At 36.2% G+C, this 14,246-nt stretch overlaps 1 protein-coding gene across 1 annotated transcript; it reads left to right on the forward strand.

Annotated features, from left to right (window-relative positions):
- Nucleotides 1–2,201: 2,201 nt before the first annotated feature.
- Nucleotides 2,202–9,946, forward strand: LOC110094117. The gene is made up of 4 exons (XM_020819273.2): nt 2,202–2,841; nt 2,917–3,163; nt 9,184–9,484; nt 9,663–9,946. Exons 1-4 carry the CDS (start codon nt 2,237–2,239, stop codon nt 9,797–9,799), a joined length of 1,290 nt encoding a protein of 429 aa, XP_020674932.1. The 5' UTR covers nt 2,202–2,236; the 3' UTR covers nt 9,800–9,946.
- Nucleotides 9,947–14,246: the final 4,300 nt, after the last annotated feature.

A 14,246-nucleotide genomic window follows, 5' to 3' on the forward strand; every position in this document is an offset into this window, starting at 1 on the left:
CTTTTTCATTACTGCGTGCCTTTTTAATTTCAAAATATTTGCCTTGGAAAATTAAAAAAAAGGTTGTTTAATTTTTCATATTAAAATTCTAAAAACAACGAAAAGATTTAGAACTCGTGCTTAGGTTTTAATTATTGTTTTCATTACTGCGTGCCTTTTTAATTTCAAAATATTTGCCTTGGAAAATTAAAAAAAAGGTTGTTTAATTTTTCATATTAAAATTCTAAAAACAACGAAAAGATTTAGAACTCGTGCTTAGGTTTTAATTATTGTCAAAAAGTTTTCACAATTCACCCCCCCCTCTTGTCCATCTAGTAATTTTAATGAATGGGGTCTTAATGGGCTCTAAATAGGTTATTTTAACCTATTAAAGACTTGGTTTGACCAAGTCACCGATTGACTTGGTCAAATCAGTCAAGAGAGTCAATGAAGTCAATGGGTTGAGCCTTGAAGACATGGTATTGGTTTGAAATCAATTAAAAAGCATTTGGGTCAACCCTCGTTGACCTGGTCAACCAGGTTGACCTAAGACCCGGGTCTAGGCTCAACAGACTCAGTTCGACTCACCGAACCCATTGGAGAGGGTCATGGGGTCTGACTTGATTAATTTGACCAAGTCAACTGCTTTGGCCAAGAAATTGGCAAAATCGAGGTCAATAGGCGTAAGTGAGCCGAGCTGGCTCCACTCGATAATGGGCTCGCGAGCCGAGCTTATTGAGCTCACGAGTCGAGCTCGAGCGCAAACTCGAGCTCGATGAGGCTCAGCTCGTGAGCTTGCAAGCCGGCTCGAATTACTATTAGAATTTTTTTATTACATTTAAAAGTTTATTAAAAATTAAGTTCAAATTTTAAATGCTGCATGGTTTTCCGCCTATTTTAAATTAAGTCTCAAATATCAATGTTAATAAATGCCATTAAATGCTTGTAGTTTTACTTTTTATCAAAAGGAATGTTTTATATGCTTTTAGATTTGCAAATTTAAAAAAGTTTTTAGGCAGGTTGGGCTTTCTTCAAGATGACAGCTGTGTGAAAATCGGGAGGGAAAATCTGTGGAAAAACCGGGTGGAAACATTAAAATAGACTGGCACGAAACCGACACAAGTGAGAAATCAAATGGCTCGATGAGCTCGGAACAGTGTTGCGAGTTGAGCTTGAGCTCGAGTTCGAGCTCACTGCCTGACTGACGAGCTGAGGTTTGTAGTACTAAAACTCGACTTGACTCGACTCGTTTATACCCCGACATCAATTCATACATATGCTTGATTCTATACATGCCCTAAAGAAAGCATTAAAGAAATTCTTTTATTTTGCTCAGTAAAGCATTCAAGAAATAAAAAAAAGGAAAAATTATTGAACTCCCAAAAAGCAAGCGAAAAAAAAAACTTCTGCCAGCTATGATCTCTTAGCGGAAAATAAACTTTTTTTGCATTAATTTAATTGCTTCTATACTGCAACAGTTAAAATCATTATTATATGTCTATTTTTGTAGCTATTTTCGAACCACTATAAGAACATACTATTTTAGTGGATCTTTTTATAGTAGTTGATAAAATAAATTTAAAATTAAATTTATAATTAATCAAATTTGATAGGCTAGTCATTAAATTATTTACAAATTTATAACACATTTATATTAAACATCTTTACCCTATTTAAGAAGGGAAATATTTTTTTTTTATTAATGCGGCATATTTACTTTCTTTCATTAAATTATGAAAAAACAAATAAAAAAATAATATTTTAGTTATGATAATTAGATATAATAAAAAAATTAACTAAATTTTAAATAACATTTTGACGAAATATTTAATGGTTGCAGACGAATCCAATCGGGTGGAGCATATGCTTATTATCAACTTGTTTGAATTCGATTTAAATTCTATTTGATTATTTTTATTTAGATTAAAATTTGACTTATTTAAAGATATTTAAATTTAATTTATATTCAGATCATACATAATTTATATAATGCTTATCAAGTTCTAAATGATGGGCTCTAATAAAATAATTTACATGCGGAAAAAAAAATCTCCTATTTATCTAGATGGTAGAAGTACTCCGAAAAAGAAAAAGAAAAAGAAAAAAAAAAAAAAAAAAAAAAAAAAAAATACTCCGCCCGAAATGTGCTTTAAGAATCTTGCTTTCCACTAGCTATATAAACGAATTCAAACGTTCGCCAATCTACTCTGCCACCTGTTGCAATCTCAATTCCACTTCAAAGCTAGCGGCGGAAGAAATGTCGATCGTGGATCGTCTGCTAAACCCTAAGCCGCAGCCACCGGCGGCGAGCCTCAGCCGGATGAAGTCGAATGCCGCTGACGAATTGAAGGCCTTCCGCTCCTGTCTCCGATGGATGGGCGTCGACCATTCTACCGCCAGCAGCGCCGCCCTTTCCTGGACCATCTTCTTCGTCCTCACCATCGCTGTTCCATCCATCTCCCACTTCGTCCTCGCCTTCTCCGCCCACCGCCGCCCCTACGACGCTGCGCTCCAACTTTCCCTCAGCTCCGCCGCCGCGTTGGCTTTCCTATGCCTATCTTCCGCTTACCATCGATACGGCCTCCGCCGGCTTCTCTTCCTAGACGAGCTTCGTCGCGAGAGCCCCCGTGTCCACGCCGGCTACACTGCCCAGCTCGGCCGTTCCTTCCGCATCCTCTCCGTCCTCGTCACCCCTTGCCTCGTCGCTGAGTTCGCCTATAAGATCTGGTGGTACATTTCAGGAGCCCGACGCATCACCTTTCTCGGCAACCCGGCCGCAAGCGATGCTGTCGCCTTTGCCCTCGAGCTCGCCTCCTGGATCTACCGCACAGCCATCTTTCTTCTCGTCTGCGTTCTCTTCAGGTCCGTATCTTATTTGTTTGATTTGATTTTTCAAATTTGGGGATGGGGCTAATTATAAAACTGTGGTGTTTGTAGGTTGATCTGCCAGTTGCAGATCCTGAGGCTGCAGGATTTCGCGGCGGTATTCAGGGAGGAGTCGGAAGTGGAGGCGGTGCTCCGGCAGCATCTCAGGATAAAGAAGCAGCTGAGGGTGACTAGCCATCGCTTCCGGTCCTTTGTCATTATTTGCTTGGTTCTCGTCACTGCCAGCCAACTTACGGTGTTGTTTCTCGCCACCAGGCACAACGCTGATGTCCGCCTCTTCAACACCGGCGAGCTTGCCGTGAGTTCTGTTTCCATTTTTTTTAATTGCTCTTGCTTTACGCTTAATGGTCTGATATCTTGATCATCATGAGCAGATTGGTATAACTTTTATGTTTTTTAATTATTTATTTATGATTTATTTTTATTTTCTTATGTTAAATTTTTTTTTTATTATTTTTATGAAGTAATTATTATTTTAAAAACTAGAAATTTAATATTATTGTAATAAATAATATGCAATACAATAAAGACAAGGGGATTTATAGACATAATGCCTTAAATTCTATCTATATATTTAACTCTCTAATTCAAGGTTGTGAAAATCAGACCAGACAATGAACCGGAAGAAGGAGAGGTTAACGGTTCGACCGATCTAACCGGGGTCGAACTAGATGATGTAATAAATATTAATATTATTAAAAATTAATGAAATTAAAATAATGATATGAGAATCTATTCTTAAACACAAATCCATTCTATCATACATATTAAATATCCAAACTAAGAATGAGTTGGAAGTTTAAAATCAAACTTTATGTTATGTATGTAGATATGATTTATATATATGATATAATATAATTATTAATATAATATAAATATACGAGCATTTAATAATATTTATAAAATTTTTGAAAAAATATAAGAAAAATTTATAAATATAAATATCATCTAAGAATAATATATTTATATATTTATAATTATATATATTTATAAAAAATAATATTTAATATGATATATAAATTTATAATATTAAAATTTATATTATTAATTCTTATAATATATGTTATAACAAACTTATAATCTACATTAAAAAAATTTGCAGCCAAACCAGCTCAAATTCATAGCTTAACTAGCTCAAATTCACATTCTAATTCATATAGTATTCATGCAATTTTTTTAGTCTCACATCATAGGAGTTTGATGTAGTTGTTTTTAATCCTTTATATAGTATGAATTACACACTTTTTTACTAAACACATTATGTGAGATATGTAAGATCATGCATAAATTAAGGTGTAATTAATTATCATATTTAATAAAAATATTTTAAAAAGAAAAAAAAATTAATAAACTAAAATATATTGTTTTAAATTTAATTAAAATAAAAATGATTTTTTTTATAGAACCGGTCAGTTTTTTCCAACCCAGACCGGTTCAGCAGTTCATCGGTTGAACTACCGATTTTTGCCGGTTCAATTTGGTTCGATGCAAAACTAATTTTTAAGCTGGATCAGACCGACCACCAAGGCCGGTTGAAGGTTGAATCGGATGGTCCGATCCGATTTTCAAAACATTGCTCAAACTTTATTATTTATTCATATAACACTTCAAATTTTAAAACATAAAAAATATCATCTTGCTCACTTTGAATCTAAACTTTCGTAAAAAAAAACTTCTCATTCTCATGTTGTTGGTCTTGCCAATGGCTTTCCCAGCAAGATCCCTTTGCGATTTCCTCGCATCTTTATTATTGACCTTTGCACATCGCAATCCTATTGCCAATGAGATCCCATCCCATATTCCACACCTCTACTTTATCGTCAAGAGTGGTCCATCACATGCCGCCATTTTATATATCTTCCACCCCTCTTCTTCGTTATCCATAGTTTTGAGATTTTGAATATTAGAAGGGAGCTACCAACATGATAAATTTGGTTTGGGTTTTAAATATATAAATAAAATAGTTTTATGCACTGGTTGGTTGTTAGTATTACTAGTGTAAAATAGAATAAATGCAAGAGCTTTGAATTTTAGTGTCTTTGATTGCAAGAAAAACGAATATTGAGTAAAATAGCAATAAATTTGAAATTTTATATCTAGTTTATTTTTAATGCATTCTAAATTTTCCCTATTTAGATGTGAATGCTTAATATATTACTTTTGTAGCATCGCTAGAAGTCGCCAGCTTATCCCTCTATACCGCTGTCGTTGGTGGCTTCCCTCCACCACCACCACCTGCCACCCATTGTAGTATTGTGTCCCTTAACTACTGTCGCCCTCCATTATTAGCCACTGGTTGCAACTGGCCGTCGCCAAGTTATACACATTATTAATTTTATTTTAAACAAAACTAAAAAATAATAACCTTCTGCAATTGTATTTTACTCAAGCAAATAACTCAAAAAGCATTTTTAATACACTACATTGAGTTTATGCTATATTTCTTTCACTTTGCATTTCTTTTCAACTAAATAAATAACACCTTAGATGTTATGTTAATCCCTTTAAAGATAATTTAGAAGTTAGCATAATAAATGATAACATTTATCTATAGGTAGAAATTAAGATTTTCATACTCAGTTTTGATTTCAATATTCATGAGTTTTATCTTTTATTTAAATAAAAAAATATTAATATTTCAAATTCTAATTTTAAATTTAATGAAATTATATATTGATAAATCACTAAAAATTGTCTTGACCGAGCACGAATCTTGAGGCATATTTAAGTTGTTATCTTCTAAAATTAAATTCGGGACCATCCGAATTTCAATTTCAATAAACTTACAATCAAATGGAACATCTAAGTAAGACAAACACAACAACATTAAAATTGGTTCAATCCGAGCTCAAATGGGCTTAAATAAAGGGCTTAAAGTATATTGAGAAGCTTTAGAGTATTAATTAAATGTCCAAATGATATTCAAATATAGCATGCTTATAGTCCAATCAAGCGGCTCAGGGAGATGAATCCAATAAGCCTATGATCGCTTATTTTCGACATTATTAAGTTACTTAATTACTTAACAAATGCTCCATGATCGAGGGAATAAATATTGGTCATCCGATGGAGCACTCCAAATCTACGCTCGATTTTCTCCATATTTATGGGGCATGCCATTTCAAAATCTATAAATAGACACCCTCTTCCAACATTAAGAGGAGCTGAGATTTTTGGATGCTTAGACCCTGGACTAGAGAGTTAAGAGAGCTATGACACATGAAGCATCCTGGAGCTCCACCACGGCACCACCGCTGGCGAACCCTCATCGCCAGGCCGCCACTACTGGACCTCTGCCCAAACATCGCCATCATACCTCTGTCCGACAGCCAATGCTTGTCCTTCATATGATCTCCGTCGCTCGTCGACTACGGTCCTTTTGACCACCGTCGTCCCCCGACTACAGTACCTTCGGCCATTTCACCTATGCGCCGGCGTATATCTCTCTTCACATCTTAAATAGAGCCCATTCGCCCTCTTCTCCTATAGTTCAATTTCTGTGAGTTTATTGAAGTTGTTCACAAGTCTTCCTCCTGCTGTTTTTTCCTTTGAAGTTCCCCAAAGAGTATCCGGTGTTGGCTCCTTGGACGTTAATAAGGTGGTGGTCATTATGTACGAGCTTCCTGAGCGGCTACCTCCTGTCTCTCTCTCTAGTTACCTCTAATCCTCCACCAATTGAGCTAGCTTCATAGCCTCTCCTAAGTCCCGAGACCCCATTACTCTAACCGCTGCCCGAATCTATGGTGTCAGTCCCTTCATGAAGTTCCCCTCTAGCAATGTCTCAGAAAGGCGATACAATCGGCTAGCAAGGTACGCGAACCTCTCCCGGTACTTTATCCTTGAACCATCCTGTGTCAAGGCGAAGAATTGCTCGTAGAAGTCTCCTCCCTTGCAGGTTCGGAATGATATACCAAACAATTCTTGAACTCTCTCCAACTCCGTATGGGTCGTCGCATGTCTCTCAATTGGTACCAAGCCAAAGCCTTCCATTCCAAACATAGGCCCGCTGCTGTTAGTTTCTCCTCGTCTGTCAACCCATTGATGGCTAAATATTTTTCAACCTTGTAGATCCACCTGTGCGTATCCTCCCCCTCAAAGATTGGCATCTTCAGTTTCCTCACCCTCGGATCGCCTTTGTTCCCTCTATTCCCTCCATAATTTTCCATTCCCCAAGGTGTTGGTTCTCCCCAAGTGTCCCAATCTTCCCTTCTATGCTCATACCCAAACCTTTCATCAACTTCTCACATTCTCTTTTCAAATTCAGCACCCCTTTGATTATAATAAATTTTTTTCTTTTCAAATGCAGCCCCCCTTCGGTCATATTCTTCTTTCCCTTTCAATATCTGCCCATTTCCTCTCAAATTCAGCACCCATTCGTTCTTGCCCTACCTCTGCACGCCTCTTCCCATACTCTCTACCCTGCTCTTCCCTAGGAATAGGCTATAGGGAAGGTATTCTCTCTTTCGAGTCTCGACCTTCCGATCTTCCCTTTGACTTATTGGTTTAGAGTTTTCTCCACTTTCTGGCTTTCGGTGACTTCCCTCACCTCCGACGACATTTTTTTATTTTTTCCTCTCGAGCACTTTCTTCAACATCTCCCCTAGGATGGAAAATTTTGAATCGATCTTATCATGGATGACTAAAATTTCTTTCTTTAAATCTGAAACTTGAGTTTGTAAATATAAAATTTCAGATTTCATTTGTTCAATCTCCCATTCGAGGCGTTCCTCCAACATATCCACTTTCTTTACCGCAATCGATACCCGGATTTTTGTTGTACTAACAATCTGGATCTCGATTCCAAAAAACAGCAAACCCATCTTCCTCCGGCCCAAAAATAGCTGCTGAAATTTACAGAAACAACCCCAAAATGTCCCAAAATTTGCTATGATACCAATTTGATAGGAAACACTTGAAGATTTCAAGTAAATACTATCAATTTCGAAAAAAAAAACAACAACTAGAAACTCTTCCAAACTCCAATAAAAACTAGAAAATAATTAATTTTAATACAAGAATAAAATAGAACGGAAGAAAATAACATGATACATATTGATCCTCTATTCAAGAGCTATTCAAGAGGAGGATCAATCTCTCCCGAATCTCTAGACGCCGCTAGAGCCCAAAAGAAATCTAAAGAGATCTTAAACTTCAGCAAAATTCAAGATGCCCTAACCCTAGAAAAACAAACTATTTAATGCATACAATCCAAAAGGAAATCTCTAAACAGTCACTATATTCAAATGACCCTCCTAACTCCCTCAAAAATTCTTCCTAAACGGCTTGGGTGGCGTGGGCGGTGTGAACGGCTCATATATATGCGTGAGCCGGTCTCGTGTGGCAGGCTAGAACGGTCCAATGGACAAGTTTAATAGAATTTTCGTGCAACAATCACTCGAAAGATATTTACGATTACTAAAGAGAAATTTTAGCTTTATAGATGTCATTTTGATTGTTGTAAAAGTTTCTGCTCTCATAGAAAAGATCTGCATTGTCCATGCAATTGCTCCAGGATTAAGACCTACAAATAGGTTTTACTCTTAGTGCACACAACTGACAACACTATTACGTTTAAATATTGTTGAGTAATTGAACACTAATTTGGCGTTGGTGGTCGAACATTATTAGTCATATGCATATGACTAACTAATCACAAAAAAAAAAAAGCATAAAAAAATATAACTAAGCTCACAACTGCTCCTTCAGTGAAGTTTAATAGCATCGCATCCTATCTCTTCAAATCAATAACTTGAACCAGGTGCATTATTTTAGGTGAACTTCTAATGTGATTATATGAGTTATTCTTAGTTAGATATAAAAATATTCAAAAGAAGCATAAATGACACCTAGTCATAAAGCAAACCCCAGCGGCTCTCAATCACTCAAAATACACATATAAGACCTAATGTAGAGAGCACCGCATATATGACCCAATATTTTGGGTTTTTATCCGAATGATTCTTCATGTAAAATTACCATCGTAATGTTGCAAAATCAAACCTAATGCTATCAAGGCTCATTTTCGACAAATCAAGCAAATTAGGTTGAACAAAAAACCATCACTCTCCTTTATGACCTCCAAAAGTTTTCTCTCTCGAAGGGACATAAAATATTTTATATTGATATCTCTGTTGTTTTAGTTTTAGACATTAAGTCTCAACCACTAACAGGAAGTCGCAATAAACAATGGTAATAACAATTCCTTACAAACCTTTCTCTAAGTAATTAATTACACCTGAGTTCTTTGCATGAAAGCATTCTGGTTAGATAGCAATTGCTATTGAGTTCTTTGATCTAAATTTTCTGGTTTCACTGCAGCTTTGCTCTATCACATTGGTGACAGGGCTGCTCATATGCCTGCGAAGTGCGGCAAAGATAACCCACAAGGCTCAAGCTCTCACTAGCCACGCAGCCAAATGGCATGTTTGTGCCACCATTGACTCCTTCTCTCACGACCCTGAGGCGCCATGTAACACTCAACTCGAAGAAGGCGATGATGATGATGATGTCGATGATAAGTTTTATGAAGAGGAGGCCAAGTCTGAGGACGAGCTCGAGGACACCAAGCTCGTGCATCCACAAGCTAACACCATCACCTTCCAAAAGCGACAAGCGCTTGGTAGTAGCTAAATTTGAGTTAAATATTTTGGTCAAATTTTATTAGAATTAGAGGAAACTAAGAGCCATTAGATTATGAAGAATAATTAAAATTTATATTATCCTCATCTTAAATCGAAGTAAATTTGATCATATTAACTCATGTGTTGTAACCGATAGCTTGCGTTTACCTTTTGTAGTTACTTATTTTGAGAACAACAAGGCGGGGATTACGATATTTGGGTTCGTACTGGACAGGACATGGCTACACACTGTCTGCATGCTGGAGTTGACCCTGTTCTTATGGCTGTTGAGCAAGACGATTGGGATATCCTAAGTAAATCGATCCCATATTTGATTCATTCTTTGTCCCTGTAAATTAATTATTTGTATTATAAAATGACTATTGCTGTGCTAGCTAGTTATGTTGATCACTGGATACTTCAATCTGCATCGGTTTGATATGAAATCCTTAAAAAATGAATCCATTTATGCTAATAAAGACGTGATTGTGCATATTTTCTAACATTAATAGTTGGGACAAAATACTATAGGGAAGTTTTGTGAGTCTCATATTTTGATTAAATCCTTTTTTTGCTGCTTTGCTTCAGAATACAGCAAGTAAGTAGAAGAAAAAAAATCTTATGAGGTTCCTTTTATAAATTTATTATAAAGAAGGTTAGAGCTTTCAGCTATTGATGACATTATTATAAAGAAGATTAGAGCTTCTCCTTTTGAGCTAGAAAAGAAGGCATATGTTGTTCGATTGGTGATAATATATTATAGACACATATATGATGTGATGATATTCAACTATATTAATAAACACGTATCGATAAAAAATTCTACTAAGCTTTATAAGAAGAATAGATCAAAGTTTTTTTTTAATACCGAAGATAATTATAGGTAATTTATTTTTCTTTATATTAATGACTGAGAATGAATGGAATCATCTACTATAAAAAATAAAATGAGGGCTAAATGTGGATAATAAAATATTCATATTATTGCTGCTAGTATTACCATTTTCATCATTTTTGCGAGCAATCGGTGGTCCTTTTTGCTGCTTGGATTTTGATAAATTATAAAATATCTTTCTCAAGCAAGCTGTGTGCGAAGTGGTACTTGATTTGAATATACTTTATTTGACAATAAAGGATAACACACTTTGCCGAGTTAATGGCACTGACTATCATAATTTGAAGAGTTTAGTTCTTCTAAAACATCTTTTAGCTAACTCATCTGTTTACTAGCTTTACTGATATTAGTTATTGCACCTAACTAATACCAATGTCATCTGAGGAGTAGATACACCCAGTTGTACTTCTTGGTGTACTAGTTCTTCTCTTCAATTTGCTTCAACATACATCCTTCCAATTTCAAGTTGGCATTTTAAAATTTTAGTTAGTGATTAATTAAACCTTTTAGGTAGTATAAGATCCACTTTACAATCACCAGGTATTCTTTTTCTGAATTTAATATAATTAATTGTCTTTTAAGATTATTGATTTTCTCAACTTTAGCTTCCCTTATAATCAGTATGTCATCAACATATAAAAGTAGGGATTTTTACATACATAACACTTCAAACTATTATATTTACTTATCTAACACCCAAAGTATAATATTTACATACCTATCAGTCAAATACACTCTGTTTCATCTAAACAACCACTCCGTCAAAACTCCTTGAATAGCCCACCCCGACTCGTGGATGAAATCTCTTCTTCGTCGCTGAGTGTCTACCTGAAACCTGCAACACCACTGGAGCAGGAAGTTGAGACAGGAGGTCGCTGGAGAAGGCAATCGACGGCAATAGCGGCGTGTGAAGAAAAGATGAGTTGATGAGAAATAGGATTTTGTTGCCGGCGCTACTATTGGCACATGAAGAAGAAGATGGATTGATTGCATCCTCTTCCTTATCATAAAATGCCTTGGCTGCTTGTGATAAGACAAGCTTGATACAAAACATAGCTGAGCAGTAGAGGATAACGAAGAAGTAAAGAAGATATTAAAAATAGAGACTGATTTATTCAAGGCATGATTACATACTACAATGGTTTGTAGTTTTATTTATATAAACATAGGCAGAGAAAACAAATTATAGAAATGCCAGCAACAATTTGTTAAAAAGCAATGGTGAAGATTAAATCTGGTCGCCAGAGGAATCATGAGATTCATGATACTGCAAAAGTCGGCTACAGAGCAGAGAGGCGGAGGATGGATTGAAATTAATAAATGGTGAAAACGACTTTAATGTCGTTTCCCTTCAAGGAATATCTCAAGAGATACGATTCAGGCACAGATGAGACGAAGAAAGCCAATAAGAAGAAGAATAAGGAGAAGCTGAAGCCCCTATCTTCCGGCGGTGTAGTTCTCGTCGTTGACAATGAACCCATATGGCAAAAGCCTGTGCAGTTAGATGATGCCGAGGAGGAAGACAAGCCTTACCATGGCATCAATGAAGATGGAAGCGGGTGGGTCTTGATTTCAAAGCCGTCTAGACACTCCAGGGACCAAGAAGAATGGATTTCACCGCCCAAAAGACAGAGCCGGCACATAGTTTTGACGGAGTGGTAGTTTAGATGAAAGGGGTGTATTTGAGTGGTAGGTATGTAAATATTATATTTTAGGTGTTTGATAAGTAAATATAATAGTTTGAAGTGTTATGTATGTAAAAATCCCATATAACATACAGATACAATAATCAACATTGCATTTATAAAAGTTAATCTTGTTCTTGAATCTTTTAAACTTTTGATACCAATTATATGGGATATTTTCAGACTTTATATTTTTTTGTTGATCTTGCACATTTTATTTTTGGTCATTATATAGCAAAATCTTTATGTTGAACTATGTAGGCTCTTCCTTTTGATAGCCATAGAGAAAAACATTCTTCACATCCATATACTCTAGGTGCATATCTTCTGTAGTTATAATACTCATTGATAATTATATAGCTGATCACAAGAGAATTTTTTTTAGCAAAGTCAATATCTGCCCTTGGAAGCCCTTCACAACCATCCTCCTCTTGTACCTATTGTTACCATTTTTTCCTCTTTGATTTTTTAGTTTCATTTATTTTATAAAGTTTTATATTTATGGATAGCTTAGTCAAAGCCATGTATTATTTAAAGATAATATATCTCTTCTTTCATTGTTAACCCCTACTTAGATGAATATTTAATTTATAAAACTTCTTCATAGTATTTAGGTTCACCTACACCAGTAACTAGAAAATAATGCAAAGAAGAAGAATAATGGTTAATAGGCTTTGAAATTCTTTGTCACAAGATTGTTGGGATGAGGTTAATCTTGGGTGCCTTTGATGTATCTGAGAAGGCATTTGAGGAGTTGATAGTATCGAACTGTCGGACAGTGCATGTGTTGACAAATAACATTGGTTGCAAAAGCAATATTAGGCCGTGGAAAATGCTGTTCGTGAAAGATGTAATATCTGATGGATGGTTGTTGGAGGGAAAATGTTGTTCGTGAAAGATGACATGGAGGGAGATGTGAAGTTTTTGGTTTTGTGAATTGTAGCAGCGATACCCTTTGTGAGAGGTGTAATAACCAAGGAATATGCAGACCGTGGAAAGAGGTGCCAATTTATGTGTGGTCTGAGGCTGAAGCCAAGGTAAGCATGAGCATCCAAATACTTTGAGGTGTTCGTAGTTGGGTGGATGACCATGATAATATCTGGAAGGGTATTTGAAAGTTTAGGGAGGAGGTTGGTAGTCTGTTTATCAAATAGTTGGCCATTTGAATGGCTTCAACCCAGAATTGAGATGGGAGATTTGCTACATGTAGGAGAGTTCATGTGGTTTCAAGGAGGTGCCTGTGTTTTCGCTTAGACACTCCATTTTTCTCAGGAGTATAGAGGTAGCTAAACTCATGATGAATGCCTTGAGTCAGGAGAAAGTGTTTAAAGTCATGACCAGTGAACTCCCCTCCTCCATCCGAATGAAGTGTGCAGATGGAGGATGTAAATTGATTCTTTACTAGATGATAGAATTGCTGAAATTTTATGTTAGTTTGGATTTTGAAGTGCATGAGGTATAGCCAGCAGAAGTGAGAACAGACATCAATAAAGATTACATAATATATGTATCCAAATAGTGAAGGAACAGGAGAGGGATCCCAAACGTCAATTGTATTAAGCTAAATGGAGTGGATACATGAGTAGCTTCTTTTGGGAATGGAAGCTTATGGATTTTGGCCACTTTACAAGAGGTGTAAACAAAAGGTAAAAAACTATTACAAATAGTTGGTAGTAGCTTGGATAGTGTGGTCATCCTATGATGACGAGGATGACCCAAGCAGGCATACCAGAGGGAGGTAAAGTAAGGTGTCATGTGAAGGGAATGAACTAGATGATGAAGTCGAAGGCGAATAAGGTAGATTCCTTCCTGATTATGGCCACGGAGCAGTATTTTGTTGTCCTGAAGATCCTTAAGGACAGAGCCAGTTGAATCAAAATAAATGGAGCAGTCATTGTCAGCGGTAATTTTTGAAATGGAGAGCAAGTTATGAGCAAGTGAAGGCACATGAAGGAGGTTTTGAAGTTTTAGCTTACGGGTGGAGTCTGGTAAGGGTAGGAGTCTAGCACCTATATGCTGAATGGGAAGAGAGGAGCCACTTGTTGTAGAGATAGAGTTTTGTCCATGATATGGAATGAAATGGTGTAAATTCATAATGTCAAGCGTGAGATGTGTCGATGCTCCCGAATCGAGTACGCAGTCTGTAGTTGAGTTTGGCTGATTATGTGTAAGAAGAGCACG

Source organism: Dendrobium catenatum, unplaced genomic scaffold (genome assembly GCF_001605985.2).
Source record: "Dendrobium catenatum unplaced genomic scaffold, ASM160598v2 fragScaff_scaffold_1724, whole genome shotgun sequence".
Lineage (NCBI taxonomy): Eukaryota > Viridiplantae > Streptophyta > Magnoliopsida > Asparagales > Orchidaceae > Dendrobium > Dendrobium catenatum.